At 66.1% G+C, this 20596-nt stretch overlaps 4 protein-coding genes across 5 annotated transcripts; 1 reads left to right on the top strand and 3 right to left on the bottom strand.

Moving 5' to 3' along the window:
* Positions 1-123: 123 nt before the first annotated feature.
* Positions 124-5619, top strand: CHLRE_02g075850v5 (uncharacterized protein). 2 transcript variants are annotated; one of them, XM_043059148.1, is made up of 11 exons: positions 124-507; positions 656-714; positions 1066-1158; positions 1570-1717; positions 2093-2167; positions 2626-2692; positions 2969-3002; positions 3191-3268; positions 3529-3603; positions 4003-4115; positions 4605-5619. In XM_043059148.1, exons 1-11 carry the CDS (start codon positions 486-488, stop codon positions 4819-4821), a joined length of 981 nt encoding a protein of 326 aa, XP_042926783.1. In that variant the 5' UTR covers positions 124-485; the 3' UTR covers positions 4822-5619. The 2 variants fall into 2 exon arrangements, with proteins under 2 accessions (XP_042926783.1, XP_042926782.1); XM_043059149.1 differs by having other exon boundaries at positions 124-714.
* A 2-nt stretch (positions 5620-5621) lies between these two features.
* CHLRE_02g075800v5 (uncharacterized protein) lies at positions 5622-8333 on the bottom strand. The gene is made up of 6 exons (XM_043059147.1): positions 7992-8333; positions 7705-7893; positions 7576-7608; positions 7340-7402; positions 7015-7056; positions 5622-6915 (listed from the first exon to the last, which is right to left on the bottom strand). Exons 1-6 carry the CDS (start codon positions 8049-8051, stop codon positions 6796-6798), a joined length of 507 nt encoding a protein of 168 aa, XP_042926781.1. The 5' UTR covers positions 8052-8333; the 3' UTR covers positions 5622-6795.
* Positions 8334-8559: 226 nt separating this feature from the next.
* CHLRE_02g075750v5 (uncharacterized protein) lies at positions 8560-16883 on the bottom strand. The gene is made up of 7 exons (XM_043059146.1): positions 16759-16883; positions 16238-16623; positions 15844-15985; positions 14960-15525; positions 12075-14809; positions 10979-11847; positions 8560-10661 (listed from the first exon to the last, which is right to left on the bottom strand). Exons 1-7 carry the CDS (start codon positions 16807-16809, stop codon positions 10521-10523), a joined length of 4890 nt encoding a protein of 1629 aa, XP_042926780.1. The 5' UTR covers positions 16810-16883; the 3' UTR covers positions 8560-10520.
* A 368-nt stretch (positions 16884-17251) lies between these two features.
* On the bottom strand, positions 17252-20563 carry CHLRE_02g075700v5 (ribosomal protein L19). The gene is made up of 5 exons (XM_001701583.2): positions 20290-20563; positions 19917-20039; positions 19204-19346; positions 18011-18181; positions 17252-17682 (listed from the first exon to the last, which is right to left on the bottom strand). Exons 1-5 carry the CDS (start codon positions 20399-20401, stop codon positions 17629-17631), a joined length of 603 nt encoding a protein of 200 aa, XP_001701635.1. The 5' UTR covers positions 20402-20563; the 3' UTR covers positions 17252-17628.
* Between the last annotated feature and the right edge of the window lie 33 nt (positions 20564-20596).

The following is a 20596-nucleotide window of genomic DNA, read 5'->3' as shown; positions in this document are numbered from 1 at the left end:
ACATCACGATGGGGGGGTGGGGGGCTGGCGGACTGGGCGTTTTGACGGGGCGATCGCTGCGTGTTTTGGGTACATGCAGGCGAAGCCCGGTGCAAACGACCATAGCTCGTATTCCATAGTCGTGATAAGCTACTTGTGGCACAAGTTGCACATTTATCGCCTCGACGGGCCTTCTTGCGACTGCCATACGCAAGTTCCACTAGCTCAGAGCTACGGTATCATATGTCAAACTACATTACAATCAGGGCAACAACATGATGGTTTGACTGCGCAGCTGAGCAAATGTAGCCTGAGCAACGTTGGGGAACGATTCAATGGCAGCGGCAAGTACCACGAACCCAGACCCGCTCGCGTCGGAAGGCACCTTCCATAAAATCAAGGACCTGGGGTCAGGATCGTTTGGACATGTAGCGCTTTACTCTCGGCTCGGTCACGACGAGCCTGTCGCGGTCAAGTGCCTGCCCGTCCGAGTAGTGGACTACAACATGGTCAAGCGTGAAGTGCGAAGTCATTGCTCGCTAAATCATCGTAAGGCAAAGGGGTTGAAGGGGTTTGGCTGGGTTTGGGTTTTTCCACGCTCGACACCGCTCCAGTCTTGGGGTTGATTGGACCCACGCTCGCCTGACAACCCGGCGGGCCTGCTTGCGCACCGCAGCCCATGTGATCTTGTTCAAGCGTCTGGGGCTCACCCCGGACAAGCGCTATCTGTTCATGGTGAGTTGGTGAGGTGTGGGGCCGGTGCGTCACGTCCGACCGGATGCGTCACACGTCGCACGGGTCGTGTCGCTGCCAGCCCGCAGTCAGACAGTAGGGCAAATTGGGTTTTGCATGCATAGAGGCACATCTTGATTCACCCACGGAGCCTCACCCACACGCAGCCCCTTCCTGCGGCCCCTCCCCTTGGGCTCACCCCATCCGTTCACCAAACCACCGGTCTCACTTGGCCCCGCTACCCCCGCTAGCCCTCCAACCCCGCTAGCCCTCCAACCCCGCTGCTGCCCCCTCGGCTGCCCCCGCCCCCTCGGCTGCCCCCTCGGCCGCCGCTGCTGCCCCCACTCCCACCAGGTGATGGAGTACGCGGACTGCGGGGACCTGTTCAAGTACGTGCAGCAGCACGGCCGCCTGCCGGAGGCGGATGCGCGCTGGTTCTTCCAGCAGGTGCGGGGCCCAGGGCCCAGGGGCGGCCGGACGAGGTGGCGGCGTGACTGGGGGTGGGGTAGCCGTCCATGCAGGACGGAGTGGAAAGAAGGGGCGCGTGGATTACGAGTTAGGCCATGCCAGGTGTTTGGTTCGGCTGGTGGGCGTTGGCGGCGGCCCTGTGGGAAGTTGACATGTTGCACCCGGGCTTGGAACTTTGGTCTGGCGGCCTAGACGGCAGGAGCGGGCGCCACAACGATGGGAAAACTGGAGGCCCTCATCTGCCCCTTGACCAGGACCCCTCTGCGCTCCCCTACTGGGAATGGTGGAAACAATCCCACCAGCCCAGGCCCAGGCGCACCCCCATCCCCTCATACCCCCTCCCGCCCCCCCCCCACGCACCTGCTCCCCACCCCACCTGCTACCCCTCAGATCATCCTGGGTCTGGACTACTGCCATCGGCGCGGTGTGGTGAACCGCGACCTCAAGCTGGAGAACCTGCTGCTGCGGAGCGCCGCCGAGGTGCCGCCGCCGCCCGGGCAGCTGGAGCAGCCGCGCAACCTGCACATCAAGGTTGCAGGTGCGTGGAGGGGGTTGTAGGTACCAGCCCAAACTAAACCGAACCCAATGCAATAGAACGAGGAGGCGAGAGTGGCCTATGCTTTGACAACGGGGGAGGGGAAGGGAAAGGGAAAGGGAAAGGGAAAGGGAAAGGGAAAGGGAAAGGGAAAGGGGAAGGGGAAAGGGAAGGGGAGTGGTACGGGCAGGGGCGGGCTGGGATGGGGCCTGCGCACTGGGTCAGCTGGCGTGACCGCGACTGAGCTGCTGGCCCGGACGCCATCTCGGGCACCCCCCACCCCTCCCGCTCGCCTTGACGTGCGGGCGTGTGCCGCACGTCTCTCGTGCCTACCTGTGCCGTGTGTGCGGTGTGCGGTGTGTGTGGTGTGCGCCGCAGACTTCGGGCTGTGCAAGGCGTCCGTCAACTCCCTGCCCAAGAGCCGCGTGGGCACACTCTACTACCTGGCGCCAGGTGCGTGTGTGTGTGTGCGTGCGTGCGTGCTGCGCGCGTGCGTGCGTGCGTGTGCGTGCGTGTGTGTGTGTGTATGTGTGTGTGTGCGTGTGTGCGTGTGTGCGTGTTTGCGTGTGTGCGTGTTTGCGTGTGCTCAGGCCGGGTGGGAGCCCGGCAGGTGATCAAGCGGGTGGACGGGTGACGATTGGACTTGTGTTGTAGGCCCTGCGTTCGGCCTCCCGCGTGCGTGAAGTGGCGGGACCGATGTTGCCCCAGGGTTGTGGCGATAAGCTTCGGACTCGCATCGCCAGTCAAGACATTGTGAAGGCCTGCCGTCACCCGTGCCCACCCCCCATTGCGTTATACCGACACCCTGCCTGAGCTGCCTCCGCCACCGCGCCTGCGCCCGCTGCCCCGCCTGTCACCCCACGCTGTCACCCCCACCTCCACCCCCCCCCCCCGCCCTGCGCGCTGCACAGAGGTGCTGCGGGCCAGTGCGGACCGGCCCTACGACGCCAAGCTCAGCGACATATGGAGCGTGGGCGTGTGAGTGGGCCGGGCGCACAGAGCCGGCGGGAGGGGGGGCGGGTGTGATGGCATGGTACAACGCAGGGTGGCGGGGGGGTTACATTCATGATTAATTAAGAAGTGAAGTCGTAGGCAGGGGGAGGGGGTTGGCAGCGGGCGGTCCGTGTTGGATGTATATGTGTGGCCTGCAAGTGGCCGCTGTACGGCCCCGGTCCAACTGTCGGGGACATGCGTGGAGCTCTCACGCGTGTGTCTTCCTCCCCACCCCCTCTCTCCTCCCCGCCCTCCCGGCAGTATCTTGTACGTGCTGCTGTTCAAGGCCTACCCGGTGAGCGGCGGCGCCAGCGGCATCAGCGATACGGCCCCCCTTGCCCCCCTGCCCGCCTGCCGCCACTTTTGGCTTGGACGCTGGGCCGCCCTTGCTGCTGGCGCTGTAGTGGAGTTGCCTCGGGTGTCCCCCGTGCATGTCGCCTGACGCCTTGCCCGCCTGCCCGCCCCCTCGCCCCCCCCCTGCAGTTCGGCGTCATCAGCGACCGGGACAACAAGGCGCAGCGGGACGCCATCCTGCGCCGCATCGCCAACGCCGAGTGGCAGGTGCGCAAAGACCCACACCGCGTGTGGGCGCGGCGTGCGGCGTCACACCCCTGTGCGTGCTGCCCCTGTCGTGCTTTGCCTGCTGCGTACGGTGTCCTGCTGCTACTGCTGCTGACACACCCTGTCGCCAGCTGCCCGTGGCTCACGGCCCCTGCTGCCCACCGCGTGCTCAGCCCCTCCCGCCCTGCGCGTGCTCCTGTTGCTCCTGCTGCTGCTCCTGTTGCGACTACCACTGCTGCTGCTGCCACCGGGCCCCGCAGCTGCCGGCGCACCCGGTCATTGGTGAGGCCTGCCGCGACCTGCTGTCCCGCATCCTGGTGTCCGACCCGGCCAAGGTGAGCGCTGAGGGGCACTGGGTGGTTTCCACTTCCGGACCGATGACTGCAAGCAGATCTAGTCGAGGGCAGTGAAGGTGGGAATGACAGATACCTGATTTGGCGTGTAGGAAAGGACCGGGAGCACCCAGGGGCAGCCCGGCAGGAGCACCTAGCATGCAGGAGCAGCTGCGGCAGGCGGACAGGGCAAACACAAGCAGGGCGTTTGAGCAGAGGCAAGCAACTGAGGGAGCCACCTACCCACGCACCCACACAACCACGCACCCACCATACGCGCCTCTACCCACCATGCTCTGCCCCCCTCTGTCGCCCCCCATTTAATCACTCCGTTCTTGTCATGAACGGCTAACCCCCAACCCCCCACTTCTCTGTACCAATCCTTGCACTCCCCCCTCCCAGCGCATCACCATGGAGGGCATCATGTCCCACTCCTGGTTCCGTGAGGACCTACCCGAGGGCGCCCTCGAGTTCAATGAGGGCCTGGTGGAGGAGCAGGCGGCGGACCCGCCCAGGTGGGGGAGGGAGAGGGGGGCGGGGTTGGCGGGTGGTGGGGCGGGAGGGTGAGGGGGGTAGTTCACGCCAGAACCCAACGCAAGCCCAACCGAGTGAACCTGAACCCGCCAGCCCCACCCAGAGCGCGGAGGTGGTGTGGCCTTGACCTGTGGGTCTTGGGGAGGGGCGTACTTCATTCCGGTCCCCAGGGGGCTACTGGCACTGGTGGGGTGCCGGGCGAGCTATGGGGTACGTGATGTCGCTGGTTTGTGCGGCCGTGCCAGCCGTGAGCTGTGCGTTCTTGTGTGCACTGCTTCCGGCATGTCTCCTTTTGTCTGTTGTGCGCTCTACACAAGCATGCACACGCCCAGTAAACGGCATCATGTGAGGAGGGTGCATACGCGCGCGGATGCAATCGAACTGTACACGCTCTACCACACAAACTGACACCACGTGTCTCAACTAATCCAACCCCTTCATTCACGGTTCGGGCGCGTGTGTATGATCAGGTGCGAGCAGTCCATGGAGGAGATCGACGCCATACTCAGCGCCGCCGAGGACCCGCTGCACGGCGGCGGGCTTGGGGCGGGGCTGGCGGGCGGCGGCGGCGCGGCGGGCGGCGGCACGGCGGCGGGCGTGATGGCCATGATTGGGTCCAGCGGCATAGATGACGAGATCGACGAGCTGCATGCGGAGCACCCCTCCCAGTTCGGCATGAACGACTGAGGGGGCCGGCCGGGGGGGCTGCTCGTGGGTGGTGGCGTGGTTGTGAGGCGGATGTGCGTGCCTGGGGGGTGGTCGAGAGTGATGTGGTATGGTATTATGGGGTGGGAGGCAGGAGGCTGGAAGCGGTGCAGTGCGTTGCCTGCTCGCAACGGCGGCCGTGGGTGGCCGTGGTCACATTCGCTCAACGTGAGTGCAAAGGGGTCAATAAGCCGCAACGAACGGGATGGTGAAGACGTGAGGCTGCCGCCATCGTGTGCGCCGCACCGCCAGACTGATTGGAGCGTTGTGCCCGCCGCCAAGAGCCACCAATGGCTTGCTGCGAGTTGTTTGGTGTCGCCGCGATGTTGACTCGGCCTTGGTGCCAGGTAGCGGTGTCAAGCAAGTGCGCGGGTAGTGGACTGCATTTGGGGCTGCTTTGTCGGGCTGCGGGGTTGGGGGCGGGGGGCAGCTGAAGCCGTGAGCAACGGCCGGTCAGCAGGATGCGGCATCGGTACTTGCAGCTGAGGTTAGGCGCCTGAGAAGCCCTGGGGCAAGGCGACGTAGCCCGAAACTCGCTACCCGAACGAGGAATGCAGAAGGGATACGGTAGTTGCGGTATTATAAGATACATGGGCTGGACGGTGTCGGAGGCCGTGGAGCGGAGTCGCTGGTGGGCACGCGCGGGCGGGGCGCGGGGGGAACTCGGCTGAAACAAGTTGTTCTGTCTCGAGCTGGTGCTGCGTGGCTCCCTGCTCCCTGCTGAGCGCACAGACTAATTGAGGTTGGCGAGATATCCAGAGATATCGATTCTGGTAAGACCTCTTGTTGGTTAAACGCTTATTACCACCGGCCGTGTATAGGCGCAGCGAGGTGTGAAATCGACAACTAGGAAGCCGTACCAGAGAGCTCGAGACAGAACAACTTGTCTCGAGCTAGTGAACACACAACCAATGGCGCCCCAAGGGGGAATCGCCTCATCCGGCTACGCAAATCCACAGCCGCGTCATGACGGCATCTAAGAACTGCGCCCCAACGTACTTCACACCCGTACAGCACAACAGAGTACGGCTAGCAATGACTCATCAGCCTTCGACCCTTCGGAGCACGGGAGGCACCCGCTTCACACTGACACTGCCCTAAACTCGACAGCCGCAACAACCCTAACCCTGAAGTTAGACAGCTTTCCCGGCACCGTCCCTCGCCGTGTCCGGTCACACGCCCTGGCGTGGCACAGCAGTCATATCGACGTCATAAATACCTCGCATGTCGCATTCGCATTTTAGCACCCAACCGTAATACGATGTATGATGCAGTGTCCTCCTTATAGCCGACTGCAACCTGACGATGTGAACCCCATGGGCACGCAACTGCTGCTGCCTTCAGCTCGTTCACCACCGGCCTCTCCATGTCAGTGGCTCCACACCCGTCACTATCCAGCTGTTGCAGTAGTTGCAGTGGTCAATCGCACCCTGCGCTCAGCCAGCCGAAATGTAGTTCAGTGCCAGTTCTCTGCCGCATGCACCCAGCAACCCATCCCTGTACACCCGGCGCAGTCACGCCCTTTCCTACCTTCCCCTCATGCCTCATGCAAGCATGTCGAATGACCGAACCACCCCCACAACAGAGCGCACTGCGTGGGTTCCGTGGGCTGCAAGCTCTGTGCACCCTCCCGCAACACCAAGCCCATAACTGGAGGCCAATGCAACCAGCGAACACAGGCCAAACTCATACGAGTCCCCAACACCGTCGCCATCACCAGCAGCAGCCTGGCACACGCGTGTAGCGAGCACAGTAGACAGCCAGCTAGCAACTAGGAACACTTCTGCATGCAGCATGTGTCTAGCTCCACACACGCTAGCTTCGCAGTCGGGTGTGTGTGGCCATGTAGTTGCTCGCGGGTGTGTGCTTGGGAATGCCTGTTGAGAATGCTGGGCGCGGCACACGTGCACGAAGGGCATCCAACAGCGTGGGCCTTAACTCACTTGCGCGTCACATTTATATGCACGGGCAGCAGCACGTGATGAAGCGTAGGATCTTCACAATCTCCTGTACGGACTCCTCCAACGCAGCTTGGGACTTCTCCAACGCAGCCAAGCGATCCTCGACTGTCCGCGCCTGCGGCAAAATCACAACCAGTTTGCACACAGCCTGAATCTGCCCTCATGCAGACCATGCCACATGTGGTTGCACGACTTCCATGCTACACAAACCTACCGGTGTGCCTGCTGGCGGCGGCGCTGCGGTGTCACCCTGCGTCTGCATGCATGAGCGGGCGGGCGGAAAGAAACTGAGCAACTGGTGCCAAAAAAAGCATACATACATACCATCGCAGAGCATCGTGGGAGCTGACATAGTTGCGGGAAAAAACCCTTGGTGTGGATCCCACATAAGCGACAGATCTATGTGGTGCAGACCCGAGCAAGCAAGACCGTTGCGGTTAAATGCTGCACTGCTCATTTGCCCGGTTATCGAGGGTTCTACAGCAGAACGTGAGACGTGTCACATATTGAGCGCCTTGGGCCCCTCCCTCCTGACTCACCCAAGGCGTGGACTCGCTTGGCGGCGACAGGTGTGGTCGTGAGTGCAGGCGCGGCTGCAGGCTCTGCGGGATATGTGATGCGACGCGAACGAACAGGCCAGTCGCACACACTCGTCATCATACAACACATGACCGCTGGCGTTGTTGGACACCCGACACACGGGGGTAGTGTGAGAGCGCGATGTCTGCCCCGCGTTCACCCCAGCGTACACACCTTTGCATCCCAGCGTACACACCTTTGCACCCGATGATGTGGAAGCGACGGTCGACTGCATGTGTGATATGATGTTTTGTTAAATAGTGCTGACAGCCAAGCTGCCGACCGGTTGCGGCAGCCGCACGGCAAATGTTAAACTGTTCCCTACCGGTTGCAGTGCTTGGTACGTCGGGTGGAAGTCTGCAGACATGCCCGAACCCTGCACCGCCGCAGGGGCCTGTGCAGTCGCTTGCGGCTGCAGCTGTGATGGCGCCTGCGGCTGCACCTGCGATGTCGCCTGTGATGGCACCTGCTGTGACGACCCAGAAGTAGGGGTCGTGATCTCTGGGCCGGCCTCCTGCACAAGTGCCGCGGTTGTCCGCGACGGGTGTCAGACCGGAGCCGGCAGACCACCCGAGAGCACCTAACCCAAACGCGCGGAGCATCAGTACCCACAATTATGCTGAGCACCCCGGTCGTGCGCCGTTCGCGGGAAAACAGCGAACCCACGGCCATGACGTCCCGTGTAGTCGCTGTGCCGCCAGACCGTGCGGATTGCTCGCTAGGATGGGATTCGGAGCCCTGCTGGCTTATCTCGGGCGCGGGAGGTGCCCCACTTGGACCCGCACACATTCTTGGTCTACGGCCTCGCCTTCGTCGGCGACAGTTAACAGCAGGCTTTAGCGAGTCTGAATTATGAGTCTTGACATATGAAACGCTTAAAGACCGCCAAGCCAGAACCGACTCGGACTCGGGCACCGCTGTCAACAACGACCTTGGACGGGCCATCTTATTTCCAAGCTGATTTGCTAAATTTTGTCTAACAACAAGGCGGACGGAAGCCGGCATACTGGGCGACCGCGTAAGATTGCTGCCAACTCGGGCGTGTCCGAATTCCCTTCACCCTTTCACCCTCAGGTCGCCGCGGTGCCGCGGCATTATTGCCGCCGCGTTCCTCGCCTCCACCAGCAGGTGCAGCAAGTAGCCCTTCAGCAGGCCCTGGATCCGTGGCTCGGCGCGGGGGAGGGAGGCAAGATTACAGGCGGTCCCATCTAGGGTTCGTGGGTCACTCATCCCCTGACCATCTCACCTCGCAAAGTTTGCTAGTGTCATTGGTTCATGAGATGCGGACCGAGATGAGGCGCTTGTCCAGCCTGCACACCAGCGTATGTACATATGCACATGCCACTCACTTGCTACCTCCTGAGCTCCCGTGCGTGCAGCCCGCCGTCGCCTTGCAAATGTCAATGGCGCCCCTCCCGTCCCCACTCTACCCACCCGCCCGGCCACTGCTTTGCTGCATTCTGTCTGCATTTTCTCTGCGGTTGCCTCTGGTGCTCATCCGTGGACGCTGGTCATCTTCCTGCAGGTGCGCTGCGGCTCTGCATCGCGAGTGTGGCGTTGCGGTCTGTCTGTGTGGTGCTATCGCCTGGCCGGGCGGCCGGAGCGTGAGGAATGCGCATCAGCAAACTTCCAGCCAGCCAGCAACTTGTCGGTACAGTAACTCCGGCGTTCGACCAGCCATGCACTTCTGCTCTGCCGCTGCAAATTGTTTGCTGTCTGCTTACGGGTCTGGGTATCGGCTGCACCCTACGGGACCTCGCCAACCTGCCTTGAACCCTGTCCCATCACACCCCCACTCTACCCACTCCCCACCGTCCGCATGTGCGTCTGGCATCGCCCGCCCCCGCCCCACCCTGGACCTGGGCTAGCCACGGATCTGCGCTCGCCACTGAACATCACGCAGGTGCCTGGTCAGCTGTGCGGGCCGCCGCCCCACCCCTCTCATGAGTCATGACCTTACCGCTGAGACCGCCGGCGGCACCCGTTGAAGCCAGGAATGCCATCTCAATGTCCGCCAGTTGGCCGGTCAACTTGGCGGCGGACCGTTGTCCACGTTGTCGTTGTACTCGTGTGGCTCCAAGCGCAGGCCTGCGTCCAGCTTCAGTCCTGTACAGCAGCAGGGCAAAGTGCACACACAGCCACGACAGTCAATCCATGCAGGCAACCAGGCATGCGGCCAACCTCAATCAATCATGCCCATGCCCACCAAACCTTGATTGCCGTGCCTGTGGCCGTGCACTGTCAACCCTGGTTTCCCAACAGCAAACACGCACCTATAGGGCTGGCAGCGTTGGCGGCCGCAGGCGCAGCAGGGCCAGACGGCAACATGTGGCCGCCGGCGGCCGCCACCACGGCAGTGGCGGCCACTGCCGCAATGCGACCCTCGTTCACGTACAACAGAGCTCATGTGCAGACGTTACACGTGACAGCAACAGCATCTCGACACGGAGACAAGCGGAGACGAGCAGGCAGGCAAGGAAAGCAGGCAAGGGGGCTGCACAGCACGCAAGTACGCCAGGCGACTAGGCGAGCGCAATGGCGCAAGCCCGGCTTTCCCCGGGGCTTCTCAAGCGGCTTCAGCTGCCCCCTGCCCCCAACCCCGCAGCCGGACAAGGCAGCCCCAAACACAGTCCACTAGCCGCGCACTTGCTCGACACCGCTACCTGGCGCTAAGGCTTAGTCAACATCGCGGCGACACCAAACAACTCGCAGCAAGCCATTGGTGGCTCTTGGCGGCGGGCACAACGCTCCAATCAGTCTGGCGGTGCGGCGCACACGATGGCGGCAGCCTCACGCCTTCACCATCCCGTTCGTTGCGGCTTATTGACCCCTTTGCACTCACGTTGAGCGAATGTGACCACGGCCACCCACGGCCACCCACGGCCACCCACGGCCACCCACGGCCACCCACGGCCACCCACGGCCACCCACGGCCGCCCACGGCCACCCACGGCCACCCACGGCCGCCATTGCGAGCAGGCAACGCACTGCACCGCCCCCAGCCTCCAACCCCCTTCACCATACGCCCAGCACCACTTCAAACCACCTTCAGGCACGCACATCCGCCTCACAACCACGCCACCACCCATGCGTAGCCCTCCGGCCGCCCGCTTCAGTCGTTGATGCCGTGCACACTCCTGCTCACGACTGCAGCTGCCGCGCCTGTTGCAGCTGCTGCAGGTGCTGTTGTTGCTGGAGCAGGCGCGCCCGTGCGACCTCGCGCGCGCGAGTGGTGGCATTGGGGTGCGGTGTGAGCGACACGCACGTGAAGCGCATGCGCTCCTGCGACGGAGGGGACACAGGTCGTTCAGGCAATGCACATCGTGCACCGTGTCTGTGTAATCTTGCATCGATACGCAGCCGGTACTGAGGTATGGTTGTGTGTGTCGACACCTTCCAAGGCATTGCAGCCCGTAGCCTGCCCGTGTTCCACAAGCCCCAAGCACTGCAGCCCCTCACAACCCCACTAAGGACAAGTCCAGACGAACGGTCACAGATATGAACCTGGTCTTGCACACCCACCCACCCACACACACACACACACACACACACACACACAAACACACACACACACACACACACACACACACACGCCCCACCTGCAGCGCCACCTCCTGCGGCCGCAGCCACGCCGCCCAGTCCCGCGCCGCCGCCTCCGGGTGCGGGTGCGCCGCCACGTGCGCCGCCGCCAGGTCCAGGGTGAGCGTCAGGCTGTCCAGGCGCGGCAGCCAGCCGGGCAGCAGCGCGGCGGCGGCCTGCACGGCGGCCTCAGCGGCGGCGCGGTCGGCGGCCGCCGCCACCCGTAGGCAGGTGAGGTGCGGGCTGTGGTGGGCCAGCAGCCGCAGCAGCTGCAGCAGCCAGGAGTCGGGGGGCGAACCCACGTGGGCCGACTGCGCACCACATTCCCCCGAGGCAGAGCCGCCGGCGCCGTGGCTGGCAGCGGCGGCATCAGCACTGCTGGTCACGGCTTCAGCGGCTGGGGTGTCGTTGCCGCCAGCAGGGCTCCTGGTGAGCACCTGCACCGCTGTTGGCGCCGCTGCCGCTACTGCTGGTGCCATCGGCTGCGGACCCGGCCTGCCGCCTCCCGCGCCGTTGCCATCCTCCGGGAGCCGCCTCGGCCCGTCCTGCTGGCCCAGCGCCGTGAGGTGCCACGTCGGCAGCAGCCGCAGCAGTGCAGCGGCCTCGGCGCCGGCGTCGGAGCCCGCGCGGGCGCTGCTGTTAGCACTGCTCACGCCGTTGGTGGAGCTGCTTGCAGTAGCAACAGCAACAGCAGCACCAGATGGGTGGTAAGCGCCGCACTCCTGCCCGCCTGCAGGTTGCGGCTGTGACTGCGGCAGGCCAGTTGAGGGCGGCGGAGGAGGCGGCGGAGGCTCTGGCGGCGGCGAGAGCGCCAGCATGCGCAGCCCGGGCAGGCAGCGCACCAGCACGTGCAGCGCGAGGGGGCTGTGCACGTCCACACACGCCGAGCCTGACCACGAGGGGGAGGGGGGGAATGACGGGCGGCGGTCAGGCAGAGGCCATGCGGCCATGCGGCGGGACGAGCAGCCCACTGGCCACGCATGGGGAGACATGGCACAAATGCGGTGGACACACGTGTTGGGCCCTGCCATGCACACCCCCTAACGACAACATCAAACACGCACTGCCCACCTGCCGGTCTCCCCACCCACCCATACCCACCCACCCCGGCCTCACCTCCATGCGGCAGCAGCACCCCCGGCGCCGCAGTGGCGCTGCTGCCCACCAGCCGCACCGCCTGCAGCCCGTGCCACCGCCGCAGCAGCAGCGCCCACTGCCGGACACCGCCGTCACCCGCACCCACACCACGGCCCGAGCCGCCGCCACAACCACCTCCAGCAGGCGGTTGCAGTTGCAGTTGCAGTTGCAGTTGAGGCGGGTCGGACTCAATGCCCAGTCCGCTGTCCCGCAGGCTCAGCACACGAAGCGCGCCGCCGCAGCCCAGCCTGGACGGCGCCTCCACGAATGAACTGCTGAGCGACAGCTCCCGTAGCCGCGGCAGGCAGCCACCTCCGCCTTCGGCGCCGCCGTCGCCAGCCGCCAAGACAGCAGCCGTGCCGGGATCGCCACAAGCACTGCCCTCTGGTCGCGAGGGCGCGTGCCTTAGGGCCGCTGCGGGCACTGCGGGCACTGCGGGCACTGCGGCAGTAGCGACGGTTGCGTGGTGCGCTTGCGGCCCCTGGTGGTGGTGGTGGTGGTGGTGGTGGTGGTGGTGATTGTGGTGGTGGCGGTGAACAGTCACTGCAGCCTGCGGCGGTAGTGCGACTGGTGTGGGCGGGAACGGCCCGTGCGGCCCCTGCACATGCTGCGGCTGCGGGTGGAAGTGGGGGTGGGGGTGCGGGTGCTGCAGCTGATGCACGCCATGGCACTGGTCGCCCGTGTCGCTGTGCCTTGCTGACCACACCGTGGACACCCCTGCTGCGGGCCCCGCCGCCGCCACCCGGGCCTGCTGCTGCGGCGTGTGGTGCCGCAGCACCACCCCGTGCAGCGCCAGTGACACCAGGCTTGTGGGCAGCGCCGCCGCCGACACCTCCGCAGGCCGGCCCAGCGGGTTGGCGAAGTGCAGCGACAGCCGCTGCAGTGCAGTTAGTCGGCCCAGCGGCGCCAGACGGCCCGGCGGCAGCAGCGGCAGCGGCAGCAGAGGCGGAGCTGCTGCCGTCGACGTGTGCTGCTGCTGCTGCTGCTGCTGCGTCACCACAGGGGTCAGCGCTGTTGCTGGTGTTGTTGCGGGTGCTGACAGGGGCAGGGTGTAGGCTGCGGCCAGGTGCAGCTTGGTGAGGCCGCCCAGGGCTGCCAGGGCGGCGGCGGTGTCGTCGCCCACTCCCAGGAAGGGCGTGCGCCGGTCGCCCACAGCCAGCGAGCGCAGCCGGCAGCAGCAGGGCCACAGGCCGCCCGGGGCGGTGATGTCGCCGCGGCCGTGGTGGCGGCGGGAGGAGCAGCAGCAGCAGCTGGCCAGGAGGGCGGCGTGGGACACGGCGTCTTGCACGGGCGCGTGAGCCGCAGGTGCCGGGGGCTCCGCCGCGGCAGCAGCCGCACCCAGTGCCGGACCGGGTGCTGCAGTGGTAGGTGTGGATGGCGGCGGCGGCGGCGGCAGCCACAGGCGCGTCCACACGTCTCCCACGCGCACCCACCGCCAGGGCGCAGCCACCGCAGCGGGTCCGGCTGCTACGGCCCCAGCCGTCGCCGCCGCGGGACGGCCTGCACCCGGGCCGGCCACGTCAGCCCCCGCACCGGTGTCCGCGTCAGCGTCGTGGCCCATGGCGTCATGAGCGCCCAGCCCGCCGACGGCACCGCCGGGTTCCAGATCCAGCTCGTCTGCGTCGTACTCATCTGGATCCAACCAGAGGCCGTTGAGGTCCGGCAGCTCGGCCAGCGCCGCCAGGCTCGCGCCGCCCAGCGCCGCCGCTGCCGCCGCCGCCGCCGCCCTGGGTGACCCGCTGTCTGGCGCCCCAGCTGCAGCGGCCGCACCGCCACAGTCCACGGCTGGTAGCAACCGCTGCGGCGCAGGCGGTGGCACCGGCCGTGGCGGGGGAGGTGGAGGCGCAGGCGCAGGCGCGGTGCCATGGCTTTCGCCATTGGCGGCCTCTGTCCCGGCCGCCGCGTGGCCGTTGCCCCAGCCGCCGTCAGGGCCGCCGCCTCCATCTCCGCCGTCTCCGCCGTCGCCCTCTCCCGCCAGCAGCGCCAGTTGCACGTACTGCAGGTGCCGCCACTGCAGCGGCGGCGGCTGCCCGTCCGCAGGCGGCGCCACCGCCGCCGCCAGTGCCTCCGGCGGCAGCAGCCGCACCTCCCGCTTGCCGCTCTTGAGCAGCTGCAGCCCCAGGCGCAGCGCGGCGGTGGCAGTCGCAGCGGCAACCGCTATCTCTTCGGGCGTGCGGGGTGGCGGCGGTACGAGCGGCGGCGCAGCTGCTGCCCCTGCTGCTGCTGCCGCTGCCCCTACTTCCGCTGCTGCTACTGCCGGTCCGGCTGGTGCAAGCGCCGCCGCTGCCGGCCATCCCGCGTCCTGGTCCACAGAGGCCGCCGACGCCGCCGCTGCGCGTGTGGCGGCTTCAGCTGCAGCCGCAGGCATGAGCCGGCGTGGAGTCGCCGGCGTCTGCGCCCCCTGCTGCTGGCTGCCGCTGGGCCCACAGCAGCAGCTGCAGCGCAGCCCTACCAGCGCCCCCGCACACAGCGCCACACTGCCCCCCGCGCCACCTGCATAGACGCTGCTGCCTCCGCCGCCGCCGCCTCCGCCGCGGCCGCCCTGGCAGCAAGGGTCTTCGTGCGGGTCCGCCACGCAACCGCACGCCGCGCCTGCCTCCCGGCCGTCCGCAGCTTTGCCGCTGCTACTACCGCAGCCGTCGATGCCGCCGCTCGCCCCAGCGCCACCGCCCTGTCGGAACTCCAGCCCTGCGCCGCTGTCTGCGGCCGCCCACCTGCGCAGTGGAGGGGCGGGCAGTGTGAGCTCCCCAGCCCCATGCCCGCACCTTGAACCTGCCACCCTGCCCCCCCCCACACACACACCACTGGTTTATTGTGGATTCGGAATGTACTACCCCCCCATCCCCAACCCCAACCCGCCCCACCTCATCTGCCACTGCAGCGCCTCCGCCTCGAACTCCAGCTCCGTCTCGTCCAGCACCGCGTCCGCGTACAGGTGCGCCGCGCACACAGCCAGGCAGCGCAGCCGACCCCCCGCACACACACCGCGGGGGCCACCACCGCTGGGGCCACCACCGCTGGGGCCACCACCGCTGGGGCCACCAGTCCCGGCGCCTGCGCGCACGTCGCTGCGCACCGCGGCGCCGCCATCCGCACCGCTGCCTCCCACAGACACACTCGCTGCCGGCTCCGGCTCTGCCGGCAGAAGCGTGCTGGCACTCAGCTGCTGCCGCCACGCCTCTGTCCCACCGCCACCCCCTGCTGCTGCTGCTGCTGCTGCTGCTGCTACGCCGCCTCTGGCGACTGCAGGAGGTCCAGTTTGCCCCGGCGTGCTAGGGACGCCCGCCGCCGAGGCCGACGCCGCGGTGGACGCGGGACCTGAGGCCGAGGCGGATGACGCTGAGGCCACCACCAGCGCCGCTGCTGCCCTCCACGCGGCGTGCAGGTGCGCGTTGTCCTCCACAATGACCAGGCTGTGGTAGCCGTGCACCTGCGGGCGGGCGCGGACCGAGGCGAGGCGAGGGGTTGGATGCGGACACAAGACGGGCTGTGAAAGACACCGGACTGGGCGGGGCTGTCAAAGACACCAGACGCTGAGGCAGCCACAGGCGGTGACTGCCGTGTGCCCGTGTGCCCACGCGTCCATGCAAGGGCCGTCCGCAGTCCCCCGCCGCTCAGCCCACCCTCCCGAGGCGGCTTCCCCCAGTGGTGGCTCCCACTGTGTGGCTGCCCGAGGAGGTGGTCGTGTGTCGGTTGACACCCCCCCAGTTGGGCTGGTACCTACAATGCCCCGCCCCCCGCTGCTCACGTGCAGGTGCTCCAGCTGTGTGGCCGCCGCCAGCAGCTGCGGCAGTGCAGCCAGGTTGGCGTGCGCGATGCACAGCCGCCGCAGAGCCGACAGCCCGGCCAGGGCCGCCGCCAGCTGCTGCGTCAGCGAGCAGCGCACCAGCCTGTGGCGCGGCAGACAGGACGTGTGCGTGTGTGTATGTGTGGGGGGGGGAAGGAGGAAGAACCCGCCTGCTGTCGAAGTGGCTCATTGCATGCACTTGCTGTCCTGTCCGACTTGAGCAGGGCCCACGGCAGGGCACGCGAAAGGCCTTCACGCAGCGTCCGGAGCACTGTCTTGTGAGTGGGCTCCACACCGCAGGGCCCCACACTGACAGGGACTCGCAATGAGGCGCGGCCCGGGGCGTGCAGCTCACCTCAAGCTGGTGAGGCTGGAGAAGCGGCCGGCCAGCACGTCCGTGGCGCTGGCCGGCAGCGGGCAGCGCAGCGGCAGCTGCAGCTGCAGCAGACCCTGCTGGAAGCGCGACCGCGCGCCGTCCGCCAGGAACTCCAAAGCAGCTAGCAGCCGCTCCTCACACGGCCAGGCCCGGGCTTTGGACTCGTGCGTCAGCGCCACACGCAAGGTGACTTGGGTGGGGGCCAGGTCTGCTGGGAGCGAGGGCGCCGGCAGCCCAGGGGCGAAGCAGCGTGTGTCGAGGCTGATGGGGCTGGAAGCCAGGACGTGTGTCATGGAGCGGCGCCAGGAGCGGCACACCAGGCGGCAGGCCAGCAGCTGCGTCCGGGCGAGCGCTTTGGCCACCAGCTGGGGGGGGGGTGCGTCAACGGGGTGCATCAACGGGGTGCGTCAACGAGTGCAGGACGCACACTTGGGCCACTTGGGGCACAGGCTGCTCCTAACCGCCCGTCCTTTCATGCATGCACAATACTCTAGTCTCACCTCCAGCGGCCCATCGGGCAGCGAGCTCCAGCACGCTACCAGTCGCGCCATCGCGCAAAACTGGACTTCAGTTCACCCTTGACTAGTAACAGGTTTGGAAGACGAGCATTGTATACATGTGATACTGTATCAGGGGAATACTCTTGCGTAGATCGGAAGGCACGACATTATGGCCTCGCGTGGCGTCCATGCGACCCCCGCCGCATGTGCACTAGTCTATTATGGAGTCCCCGCACGCCTCTAGCCTAGGAGACCAGTCCCCTCTCTACTTTCCGCTGATGTTCAGGCCTGCTGCCTACACATTGTATTGCGTGTCCACACGAACACACCGGTATGCAGGATTGGTTGGCATTCGTGGCTATCTCAACATCAACAAGCTCAATGGGTGCCGGTTCGAGTTTTGCCCAGGACGCTGGCAGGGATGCTGGCGAGCCCGCGAGCCTTTGACGAGCTGATCTCAGAGCTGTTCAGGACTTCAGGGCCAGTGTCCGTGGCAACGGGGATGTTACACTTGCCAACACGTACACCAACAAGTCATTCTTATGCACCCGACGGGTGGTTGGCGGAACCAAGCGCTGCGCCCGGCCCCCAGCAGTACACGACACGGCCGTGGCGGGTGGTGGACCCGCCCCTGGCCGGCGCGCGCACTCCGGGAACTGGTTGCGGCGTGAGTGGCGCCACCGAACTGTCGCTACTGCTGCACTATACACGCAAGCCCTCCCACCCAGTTGACGCTGCCACGCCATCACAGCGCGGCGGTACGATTCGGGTCGTTGGTCACCCCGGTAGTTACAGCGGTCCGTCGACAACTCTCTCATTGACACCACCACCGTCAGACGGCAGATGGGTGCCGCCCGCTAGATGGACCGTCTACTTCTTCTGGGCGGGGGCGGGCTTGGTCGCCGGGGCCTCGAGGTGGAGGCCCTGCGGGAGGGCACACGGAGTGGCGGGGTAGGAGGGAGGGCGGATCAGCTCGCAGCGTGGGGATAGGCTCACCGAGGCCCAGGTGTTGCCGCGTGCACCAGGACCGCCCTGACCATGGACCGCACTCCCTCAGGCACCCGACGAACCCGCATGCCTCGCATTCCACCTCCGCCACCCACCCATGGCCTCCCGCTGACGATCTCCCCCCCCCCGCCGCCAGCGCGTCAGACAGCCTCGCGCTCCCATTCCGCGGCCGGCGCCTTGCCTCCACTTCCGCATTGTCCCGCTGTTGCATCCCGCCCACCCCTCATTCCTCCCAACAACTCACCGCGGCCAGCCTCTCCTCGCGACGGGTGGCCTTGCGCTCGCGCGCCGCCTTGTTCTTGGCGCGGCGCGCCTCGAACTGGTCGGCGATGGTCTTCTCGCGCACCTTCTCCGCCTTCTGCTTGTGCACGGCCTCCATCAGCACGCGCTTGTTCTTGAACACGTTACCCTTGACCTGCGGGGGCGTGCAATGTGGCGGAGAGAGCAGCACGGGCGGTTCCACCGTCAGTCCTGGGACAGCCCGCTCGGACGCGTGTGCACATGGTCTGTTATGCTATCCAGCCGGCGTACTGCGGCCGGCCGGTTGCCATGAACACTGATCTCTCGCTGGTCTGGGAAAACCTGCTGCGCCGGCTCGGGGTGTGGGCGAATCCTGATATTTTGGCCTGGTCGCTGCGACAACAGCGGCAATACCGGCGCAGCTGCTAGGCTGGCCCTCAACACACGGAGCAGCCCCGTGCACCGCTGTGGTGCGCAATGCATCCATGCATCGACGCCACGCCTTCTGGTCTGCAAATGGTTTCCGGCTGTCCGCGAGCCGCCCCGCGGAGCAGCCCTGCCCCATCGACCCTGTGCAGCGGCTGCGCTGTCATTTGTAGCTGACTGACGGCGGCCGCCTCAGCCGCCATCCCCGGGACGCCCTCGATACCCGATACATGGGGCGCTCCCGTGGGGCGCTCCGCTGGTCGCACATACTGCCTCTGCTGCTGGCGGCTGCCCCAACTGCCGTTAGCCCCCCACCCCGCGGGCGCCAGACTGCGGACGGCATTGCATCGGGGCGCCAGCGGACATGCCGCCCGGCTCCTGCTGCCGCGCTGCTAAGCTGTAGTTGTGCCACGGCAACCCATACAAGCAGCCGGGCTGCCCGTCACCATGCAACTGCACCCGCGCCGCCGCCACAGCCGGAGCCAGCCGCCGCCGCCAGCCCCCCGGGCACGCCAGGTTATTCTGAAGGTGTGCGCCAGTCGTTGCGGCTGCTGCGCCAGGCTGTGCTCATCCGCTCCGGCTGCGTCCCCCGTCCGAGCAGCTCCGCGGTTGCTCCAGAGCGCTGCTGCATGCTCCATGTGGTCCCTCCATGTTTCGCTCAAAGTGCCCGGCAAGGACCGCCCAATATCACACAGTGCTTGCACCTGCAGCTAAGCCCAATTCCAGGCCCCGTGGTTGCAAAGTTCCGTGTCAACAGGGCAGCAAGCGCACCTTCATGTACAGGTCGTGGTACAGGTGCTTGTCGATCTTCTTCGAGTCGCGGTACTTCTTCAGGAGGCGGCGCAGCACACGCAGGCGGCGGATCCACATCACCTTCTCGGGCAGGCGGGCCTCACGGGTACCGCGGCGTTTACCTACACGGCACAGAGGGTGGGCGTGCTGGCGGTGAGGTGGCGGAACAACCCGCGAGGCAGGCCGCCCGAGACCTGGCGTTCGTGTTCCCTCCTCGCGCTGACATGTACAACGCTGTACTATGAGCCGGAGCGCCGGGGAAGAAGCTGTGAGGCGCGGGGTAGGCGCTGGGCCAGCAAGCCAGCCGCTGCTGGCTACGTGGCGGAAACCCCAATATCCCGCTGCTGCGACGCCCGCCAGCCTGGAGCCGATTCCCCCGAAATTGAGGGCATTTCGTCTTCATATAGCTGCATGTGAGCTTGCCCCAACGCATCTGCTGCGGACGATCCTCGTTGGGTACCCGAAATTGCCTCCAGCGCCCATAAAATAGCAGTCGCGCGTCCGTATGCCCCGAACGCCGTGCAGCTCCAGGGCAGCTGCACGCAGGCCCACCAGAGTGCGCCAGGCCGCTCGCATGGCACCGCGAGAGATGCTGCTGCTCATACTGCGTCCGCCAGTGCTGCTGACCGCGCTGGAGCCGCCTGCTCGTCCGCTGCAACTCTGCATGTCCCACAGCCAACATTCTAACGCACCGTAGCCGGTGTGGCGGCCCTTGGCCTTGGCCTCCGCCGAGCGGCGAGCGCGGTCGCGGGAGTGGATGACGGGCTGCTTACGGAAGATGAGGCCGTCCTTGATGAGCTTCCGCACGTTCTGGCCTGCGGGTTCAAGGCGATGCGCAGGGGTCAGGGCTCCACAGCGCGATGGCGACGGTGCCGAAGCACCCGGCCCTGGGTGAGGACCTCGCACCCGTTGTGCACACAAGGTAATTTACAGGGTAAAACACTGGCTGGTCCCTTGAGTGAGGGCTGCACAGCTCGCCCAGCGACGATGCCGCCGCCCTGCCCTGCCAGGGAGTCGGCGGCAGCCCGCTTTCCCCACCTCCCCCGCTTAGGTATTGCTACTTACGGGAGTTGGCCATCGAAATCTCGTTGACCTCATTGGGGTCCAGCCAAACCTTGCGCAGACCGCAGTTCAGAACCGAAGCGGCAAGCCGCTTCTGCAGCTTGAGGGACACCATTTTGCCCGCTCTGTTTGCAAGCGGACGACGCAAAGAAAGGGATAGTCCAGGTGCGCCCGCGCCTGAAAGCCAGGGTGGAACGCTGCATGGGGGCGCGACCGCGATGGCGACTTTGGGCCCCGCTAAACATTGCGCGCCCCGCAAATGCTCTGCCTGAGTGACAAATTTATTATGCATGCTGGAATGATGAAACTC

The sequence above is a fragment of the Chlamydomonas reinhardtii genome, chromosome 2 (assembly GCF_000002595.2).
Source record: "Chlamydomonas reinhardtii strain CC-503 cw92 mt+ chromosome 2, whole genome shotgun sequence".
NCBI lineage: Eukaryota > Viridiplantae > Chlorophyta > Chlorophyceae > Chlamydomonadales > Chlamydomonadaceae > Chlamydomonas > Chlamydomonas reinhardtii.
This window is presented reverse-complemented; position numbering and strand designations above follow the sequence as displayed.